The 13515-nt window shown below is 38.5% G+C and overlaps 3 protein-coding genes across 3 annotated transcripts in view; 2 read left to right on the top strand and 1 right to left on the bottom strand.

Annotated features, from left to right (window-relative positions):
* The window catches only part of LOC124336387 (calcium uniporter protein, mitochondrial-like), an 878707-nt gene that overhangs the window by 351074 nt on the left and 514118 nt on the right, over positions 1–13515 (top strand). The window lies entirely within an intron of this gene.
* LOC124336417 lies at positions 3961–5122 on the bottom strand. The gene is made up of 4 exons (XM_046790221.1): positions 4971–5122; positions 4557–4891; positions 4263–4479; positions 3961–4199 (listed from the first exon to the last, which is right to left on the bottom strand). The coding sequence occupies exons 1-4, from the start codon at positions 5049–5051 to the stop codon at positions 4074–4076; spliced, it is 759 nt and encodes a 252-aa protein (XP_046646177.1). The 5' UTR covers positions 5052–5122; the 3' UTR covers positions 3961–4073.
* LOC124336677 (vascular endothelial growth factor receptor 1-like) lies at positions 8771–13455 on the top strand. Its single transcript, XM_046790463.1, has 16 exons — positions 8771–8986; positions 9052–9229; positions 9293–9459; positions 9533–9686; positions 9790–9966; positions 10029–10238; positions 10297–10403; positions 10471–10725; positions 10784–10928; positions 10996–11223; positions 11291–11429; positions 11671–11777; positions 11869–12023; positions 12086–12208; positions 12263–12392; positions 12457–13455. Exons 1-16 carry the CDS (start codon positions 8771–8773, stop codon positions 12801–12803), a joined length of 2838 nt encoding a protein of 945 aa, XP_046646419.1. The 3' UTR covers positions 12804–13455.

Below are 13515 nucleotides of genomic sequence, written 5' to 3' on the forward strand. Positions count from 1 at the left end.
AAACAACTTCAACCCAGTCTAGCACTTGAATCCCATCGTGCAGGTGGATAGGCTGTCACATGGAATTCTCATTATCCATTGCTGTTAACATCAATAGAAGGCCAGTAAGGTGATGATCTTATTCTAGATTTGAAATTAAATGTGTCAAGTTAGAAGTAGAAGTAAGACTTAAGAAGTTTTCATGAACAAAAAACTTTGCTTTCATTTTCTAGTCTAGTCTAGTTGTAATATTTTTGGATTTCATAAGGTTAACGGCTCTTTCCTTCAATCGGATAGTTATGATTTTTGTTCATGGAAACTTTTTTTGTACTGAAAGAATATTTGTTTCAATGTAGAGTACTCTACAAAGGTTGATTGAATTTGAATTTAAATCGTAAACAAGTTTTTGTGTTTTCACAAAAAAAAAATTTAACAATGGGTGTATCAGATTTTGTTGTCATAGGATATTTGGGTTAACTTATAGCATTATTTTTTTTTTCATTTATGTTGAAAATTAATTTCATTTTGGTTATAGGTTTATAACTACACAGTTGCTGTCCGATGTGATGTTGCTGTAGCCTATGCTGACTGTGGCTGTTTCTTGGTGCTGTCCGTGCTGGTGTTGTGTTGCATAAAGTATTTTGTTAAATTTTCTTTGTGTCTATGCAGTCGTCCGTTAACATGGTCAGAAGGAACAAAAACAGAAATGTGGGATGTTTTCACGTCAACAAAAAATAATAAACACGTCTTCGTGATTGGGGAAATTGGGGGAGGGGGTGCATTAACGTATCTCAAAAGAAATTGCAGTCTTTTATTGACAGATATTGTCATACCGACGTAGTAGGTAGGGATAAAAGGATTACTAACACATATGTATAACCGTACCCCCTATTAACCACTATATCCAACCTAACCACCTATTAACTCATATCCAACTATCCACACCCACATACCTTAAACAACATATCGCATAATAATGTTAAATAACTTTAACATGTACAATTGTAAACAAACGAAAATACATAACCTAAACAATCGTAAAATTTCTTCAGAAATAATAATTAAAATAAATAATAAATAAAATTTTAAAATCAATAAACAGAGCGTCCGGTTCAAGACGGTTTACTACTGCACGAGTTTAAACGCAACCCGCCACCACCGCTGCGGCAATGAGACAAAACGCGATGGAATTAGTTTAGCGGAAATCTGCATCGTCTTTGTAACTTGATTGACGGAGATTTCCACAAAAAATAAATCATGGCTATTTGTTTCATTGGGTAGTGGGTTGCATTGTTTTAACTCGCACATGCTGTTATAGGACATGTCTACGGCCCCCAGAGATATGTATCTGGACCGAGAAGAAAAGAGAAGTACGAGGCAAGTTTTTCCGGGGAGATGGTGTCATACTAGGCTTCCGAGTTAGACTCATGACCCTCCAAAAGTTTTCATCGGATCATGCGCCTTCCAAGTCCCCGTTCGACCAGAGCCCTCCCCTCCTCCTGGTTTCACAGCGGGTGAGTGACCACCGGCGGGCGTTGGTTAGTGGTTGGTTAGATAGGGAAACGGAGCCACAGAAAAGAAGGGAGCCCAGATTATGCACTTGTAAGTTAACTAACAACTACACAATTTATCAATCTTGAATTACAGCATTCTCTCGTCGATTTTCACCAATGGATGCAGTCCATGATAAGTAGCAAAGGATTGCCCTGTAAGCAGAATGAACATTTACTTGGATGATAATAATATTCAAACAAGACTGTAGCGACAGGAAGACATACCTCAAATTAAGAGGGATGTTGTAAGCAAGTGAAAATAGAGATTAAAAGGTAGCAGCCAACGTGTTAGCAAACAAGGGACCTTGTTAACCGTATAGTCCTTGTCCTTTTTCTTGAAAGGACATCCAGATACTTCTCATAAAGGTAGACTGAAACTCAGATCTATTAAGAGAACAAAATTCACTTGTTAGTTTTATAAAAAATTTAAGGAAGTAGCTACACCGAAAGTAAGCTTAGCTAGCCTCAACCGTTGTGTTGTCGACAAATTAAACCAAATACCAAATCGAAAAATAAACTCTATGCATCAGGAAAATTTACGATTTTGGACAATTTTCCAATATTTTCACGTCGATCATGAATATGTAATTTTTTGGGCGTCACACGAATATTGACACAACTATTAACGAATTTGGAAACTGGAAGTACACAAAAAAAAGGCAATTTTTTACAAAATTTACAAGTGTGATTTGTTGATGGAATAGTTATCGTCAATTATCACCCAAAAGTTACCACACAATAACGATGCCGATGAATGTTTATGTGCAAAATAACTGCAACCGACTTCGTAATTTGAAAGGTGAAAATTATCAAAGGCCCATGATAAAGCCACTAGCGTTAGAAAAAGGAAACGTATAACCGGTATAACTAACACGTTTAGTTTATGACTCGCAAAACTGATTTAGGAATTATCATACAGACACAAAGTTTAAAGCAAGTAGGTTAGTGTGTGTTAGGTACCTGAGCATAATCCCGTGACGAGTGACTGCAGGTGTGTCAAAGCGAACGAAGCGACCAGTGAAGTGGCCTAACTCGTCAGTGAAGTATAAGATAAGTTGTGCACCAGCATGCGAAACAATGAAGCTGGATGAGTGTGGGTCGCGAAGATGAGGATGGAGCAGAATGGACGCCACTATTCTGTCATGGATAAAGTCCAGCTTGGCTGAAGGATCTCCGTTCCAGGACCATCCAATTCCAACATAGAAACTGCGTTGTAGGTTGACATCAGTGGCCGACTCGCGATTTCAGGGACGTATCAAATGGTGCTGTAAAAAAAGAATTGGAAATTAAAAGGAAGCTTTAAACAAAAATAAGGTTTGGCATCTTACTTAAAGATTTTATTTAAAAAAAAATTTATTATTCCTTGAAAATTTTGTTTAGTGCCTTTACATTTCTGTTCGTGTTTACCTTGCAATGTTATATACTTTGGCCAAATTTGACTCTTAAATTTTATTTTGATCGTATGGATAAACTGGATAGCAACACATCAGTGATAAGAGGATTCGGATCGAAGTCTCTTATTAAAGGGCTTGAAAATGTTAACATATTGCATGGTAACAGAATTATAAATAGAAATTTTCTTTCGTGCAAGTCAGCATGACATTTTAAAATGATGGCAAGAAAACCCCGTGATTGAAACTACCGCTTATTAAGACAGTGTGTGTATACCGATCCCAATTTCCGTTAAAGTGGTGCCATTATTGAATAACGCAATCCTATATATCTTCCTATAATGCGCTCGTGATTTGTTATCGATTTACTACGCCTCGCAGATGTGAAGTAATCGTGCGGATTCAGTAGTTCACCGAGTTCGTTTGCAGCAGGTTTAGTTTTCAAATCCATTGAATTCTGTTGAAACCGGCTGCTACACAATACACACTTAGTCAACACATTCTTAGTTATTGAATTGCTCAGACGTCCAATGGCACGGACCAGATGGCTCAACAGCCGGTTCCAATTTCTCATCGACTTGCGTAATGGATCGCGGAGAAGATTGCGTATCCGACGCGGATTTGTGTCTGACACGTAACGACTGTAATTTATAAATTGTTTTGTCTCCCCAAAGTTCACATTAGAAAAGGTTCAATTCCTACGGCTAACTACTTTCATGTGTTCCAGTCGTCGATGAAAAAAAGAAAACCTCAAAACTCTTGTACCTTTTTTTCATCTCGGAAACTTAATAAATTGCTTCCTGTGTGTACCAAGCAGATCAAATGGACCAATTAAATAACCAGACACCGCGAACCGAAATTGGAAAAGTGTTCCAGGAATTATATCACTCATATCGTCTGGGTTGATCGATATCATCGTCTAGGCTACAAAATGTACGACACAGCTTAAGTATAAAGGCTTATCAATGTCACAACCAAGTCGCAGTACTAAATAAAAAATTAGCTCCAAAAATTTAAAAAAATAAATAATGTGTCAGTAGTGTTACCAAATATAAAATGATTTTATTTCGAAAAAATAGATAAATGGCCCCAGCAACAGCAGACTATGAGTTATCACTTATAGTTGAAAAAAAAAAAACACGATTTCTTTTTAAAACTCGGAAACATGTTCCTTCAAAACCGAGAAAACTTTTTGCCAAACAACACGGACGTCGTCGGTGAAAATCTTTTTGTCCAGCTCCTCTTGCATAGCATTCACCCAAATAATTCCAAGACTCTAATCAAATAAAACAGAAGGTTCAATAACAGATCGACACAACAGATGAGTTGTCTAAATTACCTTTGGGTCAATTTGGTTGTACTTTGTTTTAAGGTTTTTCAACGCCGGACATTGTAATACGGGAAAACTACGCTTTAAATGCGGAATGATGTAATTCAAACTGGCGACGCAATTATAAGCCCTACTGCAAAATTCAACATTGGTTGCCAATTCCGCGATGTTTACATGAGCGAAGTCCGGGAACATCTTCTTGGAATCGGGTCTCGCCTTTAAATATCTTGAAAGATATTAAAAAATTTAATGACATAATACCTCGCATATCCCTTTTTTTTTATTAAATTAACTGTTTCTCACCCAATGAACAATTTTGGCGCAAAGCTACTCAGACGTTTCTTGAGAAAATCCCAACTAGAAACGATCAGATTAATGTCGCTGTCGCTCAGCGAGCGCTGTAAGCCGAATTCTTCAAACAATTTCTTTTCACTGCCACCGTGATGTCGACGATCACTACCGGGAGCGTAGAAACGAAGGGCTTTCGACATTTCAGTGTTGAAATCGTGAGCGGTTATTACAGCTCCAACAGTCACAAACGGACTGTCTATCGATCTGCGATAGGACGCGGAACTCGTTAACTGACTCACGATGACTTCACTTCTTGAATCGTTACGTATTGGAACTCCTATGCCACTCTTTTTTAGCGGGAATTTAAAAATAAAAAAAATAGTTAAAAATAGAAGAAACGAATAAAACCAGTGCAAGGCTTATTACCACATTTTGTCCGCTGTAAAAAATGTTGCAGCCGAGAAAGATGTAAAAAAGATTTCTCGGAAGAAAAACGGATTTATTCATCGAGCTGGATGTGTGACGAGTTCACAAATGAGCAAGTGAGCAGGCATCCAATCAACGATTGAATTAATGCATTTTAAAAATTTCCTCTTTATATATACTCGTTAGCAGAAAGAGAGTTGTTTTATCAATCAGATAAAAGTTCATTAAAAAACCGCCTGTGTTGTCCATGTTGCCATAGACATTGGCATCAGCACATCGACAGAACATCATGTGAACTTGAGAGGAATGTGTGTCATGACCCATAGAACGTCAGCAGTGCATCGTGTTGTGACGCACATAAATTACTTGTCCCGGGTCAAAACATTTTCGGCGCCTAGCGCGGTAGCCAATGTCAATCTTCGGAGGATGCTGATCTTTTTGAACCGATAGAGTCTGGCTATATTCCCATGTTCCTTTTGAAAAGCGTATCGTCACTTTCAAAGCGAAAAAAACAACAAGTTGGTGTATTATCGTGCTACTCAAATGACCGCTGCAAAAAGAAATGACCAGACTTTACTACCACGCGACCATAAATAACATCACCAAACGTCAAAGCAAAAATAAATTTTATGTAAAAAAGACGGAAAAAACAGATCCGCATAATTTGTGAACGCGTGGCGTTCATTAGTTCATGGCTGAAGAGCTAAAATTACATAAACCCAAACTTTTTCAATCCCTATACAAACTGTCATGGCTGAAAGGATTAATTATTAGGTCTTTTTAATAGGTTGAGAGATTGTATAGGCTAATGCCTTGCGGGGAAAAAAAAGCGATGATCGTTTCATAATTCTGACGCTGGGAATTTTGTATAATTTTAAGAAAGACGGATCAATAAACCTTTGGATTGACATAACCAGCACTGCAGTGGGCAGGTTTTTATTTTCACTTTCAAAAAAACTTTGTCCCTAAACGCAGTTGTTTTCGATAACACCAACTCATGTCAGCAAGATAAAATGCAATTTGATAGCCTCTTTAGAAATGCGATGCAAACTTGGCGTCGCAAGGCTGCACTGGCTGTATAATATTCGGCTCGGACTCGACTACTCGTGTCTCGTTACTCGATGTTTATACCCTTTTAGTTTCAGGGGGTTGCCATATTGTCGGGGTGAACAGCAATTTTACAAATAACATGGCATTATTGACCTACAGCAACACATTTCAGACGATAGACATTGAAACAAACTTAAGTTATAGACAAATCATATCGAATTAGAGATTGCCGCAAACCCAAATATGACATTTTAATTTCCCAGAATTTTACATTTCGCCAAGTTTGCGCATTAGACCTTCGTTCCCACTTCCCTGGACTCATCACGATAGCGCAATCAACGCTTAAAACATTTTGTAACGAATCACTTGATTGACCTTGTGGCGATATTTTGTTATTGGATTTGAAATTTCAACAGACATGTTGTCATGGCTCCAAACTTCGATCAAGACATCTCCCCCCCCCCCCTCTCATCCGTGAGCGTCTCTCAAATCTTTGGCCACCCAAATGATTTAGAAATTTCCGCTCGAAAGTCGAAAGACACAGTTAACTACAAGTGCAGAAACTGCACAAGAATATTTACAATAGATAACCTCGGTTCTATTGGTCACCATTTGTGTTGACTGGAATTCTGGATGAAACGTATATATTCAACTTACATGTGTAATGATCTCATATAACTGGCTTTTATTTACGATAAAAAACAGTTGAAGGCCACAAATATAGTTACTGCGCGTTAAAAGAACAAAACACGGCTCTTGTGTGAATGTGTGCTGATAACATTATTATTTTAAAACAAATATATACCAAATACAAATAACAGCACACTGATGAACCTCTTTAGTGAAATTGCTAGCGCTCGCCCATTCGCGATTAGAACTATATCACGTTTCCAATTTATCTCGGCTAGTTTTGCATTACAAACAGAAACCGCGTTTACACATAAATATGGATCCTGTTCCAGATAAATTCTATCCTAATAGCAGTAACGGTGCGATTTATTTTCTCTGATTAACATCCCTTTTTTTTTAAATAGAAGTACATCAATCAGTCAGGCTAATTTATGGACGGCACTTGTCACTCGGTAGCACTTGCGTCAGACTGTAAAATTTCCTTTCACCCACATTTCTACAGCCAATCCCTAAAATTAAAATAAGATCATCCTATCTCTACTTCAGATGAATCGAGTCTACAGTCTAGTGACGCAAATGGCCAGCGAATTCCCGGTTATCAGTGTCCCCGTTTTATTTTATTAAAGTTCAAGAACCCCTTGTTTTTTTAAACTGTACCAAAGCACCTTCTCTTCCCCCTCCCAGCAACAATATTAAAAAATTCATTTCCTCTACACAAATATGTTTAAACTAATTTTCAAAGAAAGGAAAACTTTATTGTAACGAAAAATGCAACAAGTTTTTTCGTCTTTATTTGAAATTTGAACTAGAAGCGGGAAAAAAAAACTGACGAATCAAAAAAGAGTCTGTTATTATCTACACCCTACAGTATACACCATCTTGTTTTCGTAAAGAATTACTCTAGAGAGATAACATAAACAATGTCTAATCATTTTGGAAACAGACCAATATGAAATATGTACACAAGTCTAAATCAATTTTCTAGAAAGCATTAAAATTCGGCGAAGTATAGGGGAGACAATCAAAAACCCAACTTTAATAAGAGATGATGGCAAACAAAAGATTTACGACCAACCAAAGAAAAAAAAAGAAAAAGTGAGGATCGATTGAGAGCTCTTGTTTGATCGTAACACTCTCCGAGACCAAAAAATCACGAACTCGCAAAAAGCAAGTAGAATAACAGAAACTGTTCAAATAATAAAGGTGGTGTAAAAGTGTTACGCAAAAATAGAACGAGAGAAAAAAACTTCTTATATACGACTTTCTCGGAGATTAAAATTCAAATACCCACTTTTTTTTGGGCCATGAATTAAGCTCTCGCTCACCGCATTTGACAGGCGTGCAAAACAGAAAAAAAGATCTTGTTGAAAGAATGGCACAGCGACAATTGACATCATGTTCAAGTAAGTGCACTTCCGGGTCTATCGATTTTCTACAGTGGATTTCGGGTCCTAGTTACAAGGACCTCCAACACGTCCGTATTTCCCAGTGGAGTCGTGTATGTCTAGCAGTATGCGCTATACTGGAAGGCTGATGCTTATCTCAAAGGCAATGTCAAGGTGAAAGGCATCAAAATGGACTGTTGCTTTTACTAAATTCTAGCGAAACTTTAAAAAGGAGAGGGTTATACGATCCGACTCCCACCTGTGAATCAAAAGTGCATGGGAACAAATAATTGAGTGCACCTAGCGCTGGCTGTGTTATATATAAAACAATCGCATCCACGTCAAAAAATAGGGAGAGAACTCTTTTCAATAATTCCAAGAATTAAAATTTCAATAGATCCCAGGACAAGTTTTCTTTATGAGCTTAACTCGGCAACGGCTCAGCGAACCTTCTGAAGAGTTTCGCTAATGAAATGCGACCTGATTTCCGACATTTCAAGTCTATATATGAAACGAAATTATCTACAGTCTAACCTCCTCAAACGCCCACCGGATTGTACAGTCCTGCGTATAAGTCGGCAGTCTGCGCCCGTCCACCACGCATCAGCAGGTCTACACCTACCTGTTCTCTGCGCAATAGTCGTCAGTAACTTGAGAGATATTACACGCAACTTTTGTGTCAGTCCTTTTTTACATTAGGTGGAGAGTTCACGCGAGTTTCTTGGGTCTTACAACATGTACAAGCTAGTCTACCTGTTGATGGCAATCGGCCAAAGTTTGGGCAAAGAAAGGTCAGAGCGTTTGGTGATTTTTCCTGAAGGCAGTCGTCAGGTGGTTCGACAAGGTGCCAACCTCACCATCACCTGCACCTACGACTACCAAGACGATGCTGGTCAAAAATTGAACGACATTACGTGGATTCTACCCGACGCCCTGGCAAAGAATAATCTGGTAGTATTATAATTCAAATACGTTTGTTTTTTGTTTCATTTGGTTATTGTCATTTTTATATTTAGTTGAGGCAAGGCGTCAACGGACGCCTTCGCAACACGTTCGATAGAAACCACACCCACATGACATCGACGTTGACACTCGAGAATCTTAGAACAAAAGATACGGGGTATTTCACTTGCAATGTTCACTCTGCCCTGCATTATGAGTCGTACAGACAAAAACAATACGTCTACGTTTACAGTATGTTATTTATTTACTTTACGTATTCAATCGGCAATTGAATAACCTCAAAGTCAACATTAGGTGATGCAGATTACGTCATCATAGACGATAACTCCCATCAAGAATACAGTTCGAAACAAGGCGATTCTATTCAAATCCCTTGCAGGCCCACCCACCCAAACGTCACGTTCCATCTGATCCGCAATTCTCAAATCACTGCAAAGGGCTACATATGGGAACGCTCCGAAGTAATCAAATAAATAATTTAGTCAGCGAAAAGGCCGAGTTATCATGTTTTCATTTAAAAACAAAATACGTTAGAATTTGTTATCTGATCCGGACTCTAAATGGAATTTGGACCCTGAACGCGGACTGTCGCTGAGAGACACGACCATCAGCGACACTGGCCAGTATCAATGCGTCGGGACTATGAATAATTTCTCAGACTGGGAGTATTTTCAAATTTATGTCAAAGGTACGCAATTTCAGCAAACTCGATTGGCTATAGTTAAAAAAATGTCGATCTAAAAAAAAAGGATTGAGTTTTAGACTTTTCAAAAATAAAATTCTAATTTAAGGGATCGAACTGGTGAGAATTGGTGATGCAGACGATCCACTAGAGGGGAGTAACATTACTTTAATCTGCCGCACTCACGTCCAACGCGAGTTTGCTTCACCACCAGAATGGGCCTACCAGTTAATCGACGTCACCGGAGAAACGCTCAAAGTCATTAACGGTACAAATACAGACGAAGGTATTTTTCGCATCCAAGAAACAGGTGAAAACTAATCTAATCGAATTTAATCAATTAATCAGAGAGCCCAATCAGCGCTGGATATTACGACGATCTCGATTCCCATCACCAGTCATCCAAGGCGGTGTTTTACAGTCGAGAACGAACGTGGAGATATTACGAAAGCAGACAAGAGCTAATCGACGTAGCCCTCAACACCAACATAACATTTCAATGTAAAGCCAATAAAGATAAAGAAATCATGTTCAAAAAGATTTCTTTTCGAGTCAAAGGTAAATAAGCAAACCGAGTGAAATAATTCATTTTTAATCCTCTGAATTATTTCTACAGAAATTAATAACGAACCAGTGTTAAATTTCATCCACTTGGATAAGGCAAGACCCAAGAACTTGACTTGCGTCATTTCCCTCCAAAGAAATAAAATATTATGGTTGAAGGTGAAAATCAAATTTCTAATTTTAAACTCGACACAAATTTTAATTTGAAGTGACTTGACTTGATTAGGACGACAAAGAATATCCTGGACGAGTACATTCATTTGGAAATGTGTCAATCTTGCCGCTAAATGGAATTGTGAACGAAATAGGGGTGTACTCGTGCCGGTGGAATAACAGCCTTGGACAAGCAAGGTTCAGAAACTTCACCGTTTTTCTCGGTAATTCAAACGGTTTAACGAACGCAACAGCCATCCCCCTCTCTGCGAACCTGGTTGCTTTGATCGTGATAATCGGAATCGGAATCAAACTCTACCTCGACAAGGTGACACAAATAAGCCTTGAAATTATGATTCCGATCACTTATTTTGGGAACTTTTAAGAAGCGGCAAGTGTTTCCAAAAGCAAAGAAATTACTGGAAGGAAATGTCAACCCTCCCGTGAGTCAGCAATTGTCGATGGAAGATCAAATTGAAGCACAACCCTACGACAAGCGCTGGGAATTTCCCAAACACCGCCTAACACTTGGTTAATTATTTTTTTTAATTTTTTAATTTAAAAAAATTAATGAATAATTAACTTTAAAATAAAATAGGAATACAGCTGGGAGCTGGATGTTTTGGACGGGTAGTTAAAGCTGAAGCTGTAGGGATCGAAGGGTCCGGAGAACACGCTAAAACGGTGGCAGTCAAAATGGTCCGTTCGCAAACGAACGTTGCCGCCCTAGAAGCGCTCGTGAGTGAAATGAAAATTCTCATGCACTTGGCATCGCATTTGAACGTCGTCAACCTTCTCGGAGCTTGCACCAAAGATATCGATAAAGGTCTTTCCAAGAAAAAAAATTAATTTGTTTTTCCTTTAAATTAAATTTGTTATTTTTAAATTTTTAGGAGAACTGTTACTAATCGTCGAGTACTGTCGGTTCGGAAACTTACAAGCTTATTTGATCAATCACCGGGAAAACTTTATCAATCTAATGGACGACTTTGGAAACATGAAATCGGATAACGAAGCGGACCAAATAGTTAGGTAAACACACGAAAGCACCTTTTTGGCGCTCCCATGGCTATCATCCGGCAGCGTTAGCAACCACCCCACTCTTTACTCCCGTAATTTCGTGTGGATTGAGTGATCACGCCATGGCAACCAAACATTCGGATAAATTGGCATTACTCTCACATGAGTGGTATCACGTGCGGCTACAATATTTTACGTTAGTATCGTACCACGTCTGTCACTTTAATCATCAAAATGTCAATCCCATTTTCAGTAGCGTTTGTAACGGTAATGTGGAGGGAACCCGTCTGCAACTCAAACCGAAAAAACCGCCAGACACTATTAAAAACGGCACGGAAATGACCCAGCAAATGGTGCCACGTGAGTCAACCACATAAAAAATAACCAACGAAAAATTACGAAGTGATAATTTCCTTCGTCGCACATATTTTTTTTGTGGATGATTCATCAGCTTTAGAATTAATTTACGATCCTCAAGAGCCAAAGTCCTTTTGGCATTACCAACAAGATCCGGATGCCACCTTAATTCGATCCGTTTCTACCCGCGATTTGATTTCGTGGTCTTTTCAAATAGCTCGAGGAATGGACTACTTGGCCAGCAAAAAAGTAACATGTACCTCCTACGACTTTGAAGAAGAAAATAAACTAACCTGTTTAATTACTTGTAGGTTCTCCATGGCGATCTGGCAGCTCGTAACGTTCTGCTAGCCGATGATGGAGTTGTCAAAGTGGCTGATTTCGGCATGGCCCGTAAAATGTACCTGGAAGGCAATTACGAGAAAAAAGGACAGGTAAATTAGATTATGCATACAATTCAAAGTTACTAATTTTTTTTAAATTTACAGGGATTAATGCCAGTAAGATGGATGGCCATAGAATCTCTAACTGATCGTATATTTTCTAGCCAATCTGACGTTTGGTCTTATGGCATTCTCCTCTGGGAACTGTTTTCTCTGGGCAAAGTTCCATATCCAGGTAATTGGAATTAAAAATGTAATAAAGTCCCTAATAGTCAATTACTAAATTCTCTGTTTTCAAGGAATGGAAGTGGGCAGTCAACTTCTGAAAGAAATTCAAAGCGGATATCGCATGGAGAAACCCGAATACGCCACAAATACAATGAGCAAAGTCATGACGGACTGCTGGAAAACGGACCCAAAAGAGCGGCCGACTTTTCGTCAACTCCAGGAAATGATACACGACCACATCGAGTCGTCTGTCAGCTCTGATTATTGGAGTTTGAATTTCACCTACGCCAAACTGAGCGAGGAGAAACGTCAAGGCTCTTCTTGCCCAGCGGAAAGTTCGGGACTAGCAAAGCAGTTCAGCGATAACATATTCAAAAAGAAGTCTAGAGCTCTTTCTCTACCCACAGAAGATGCTTAATTATGTAACACGATCAAAGTATGAACGAGGACGTTGCACTTATGATGACGTTCGTGATTTTACAAAGCCTGACATTTACTTGCAAGGCGAAAGTATTTAATTATTTAAACAAATGAATCCAGACTTACCCGATATTCAGATGTCGGTGGAATTCAGTCTTTTACACACACTGTCTAAAGTGTCTATTATAACACTCTTGTAAATTCAATCTAATGCTCAACACAATTTTGACACACATTTCTCGCCTGATTTGAAAAATCAGACGACGACGTGAAACACACCTGACTGGACCTAGCGACAAACTGACTACAATACCATACGTTGCCAATTTTATTATTCAACAAAGAAAAAAAGGGTTGACAAAATTCCGACCAATGAAAAATTAGACGGAGAAAGAATTTTTGATAATACCCCCCACCCCCATGAACCCTTCCTTGCATAAGATGCAACCAAACCATTAGACCTACCTCCCATCTTTGATAGGACAGGTAACCCCTCAAAGATTCAGGATAATTCGATATCTCCACAAGTATGACGTCATATACTCAAGTCCAATTAATCAACAGAAAATTGTGCATAATATCCCTCTTTCATGTTGGATGTAAAAAATGTATTTCGAATATCTAATGAAATAAAAATTATTATTCCCTTGTTGTCGTATACCTGGCCCTACGGTTATATCTCTGTTCTATTCTTATCTCGATTTCCACAG

Source organism: Daphnia pulicaria, chromosome 4, assembly GCF_021234035.1.
Source record: "Daphnia pulicaria isolate SC F1-1A chromosome 4, SC_F0-13Bv2, whole genome shotgun sequence".
Lineage (NCBI taxonomy): Eukaryota > Metazoa > Arthropoda > Branchiopoda > Diplostraca > Daphniidae > Daphnia > Daphnia pulicaria.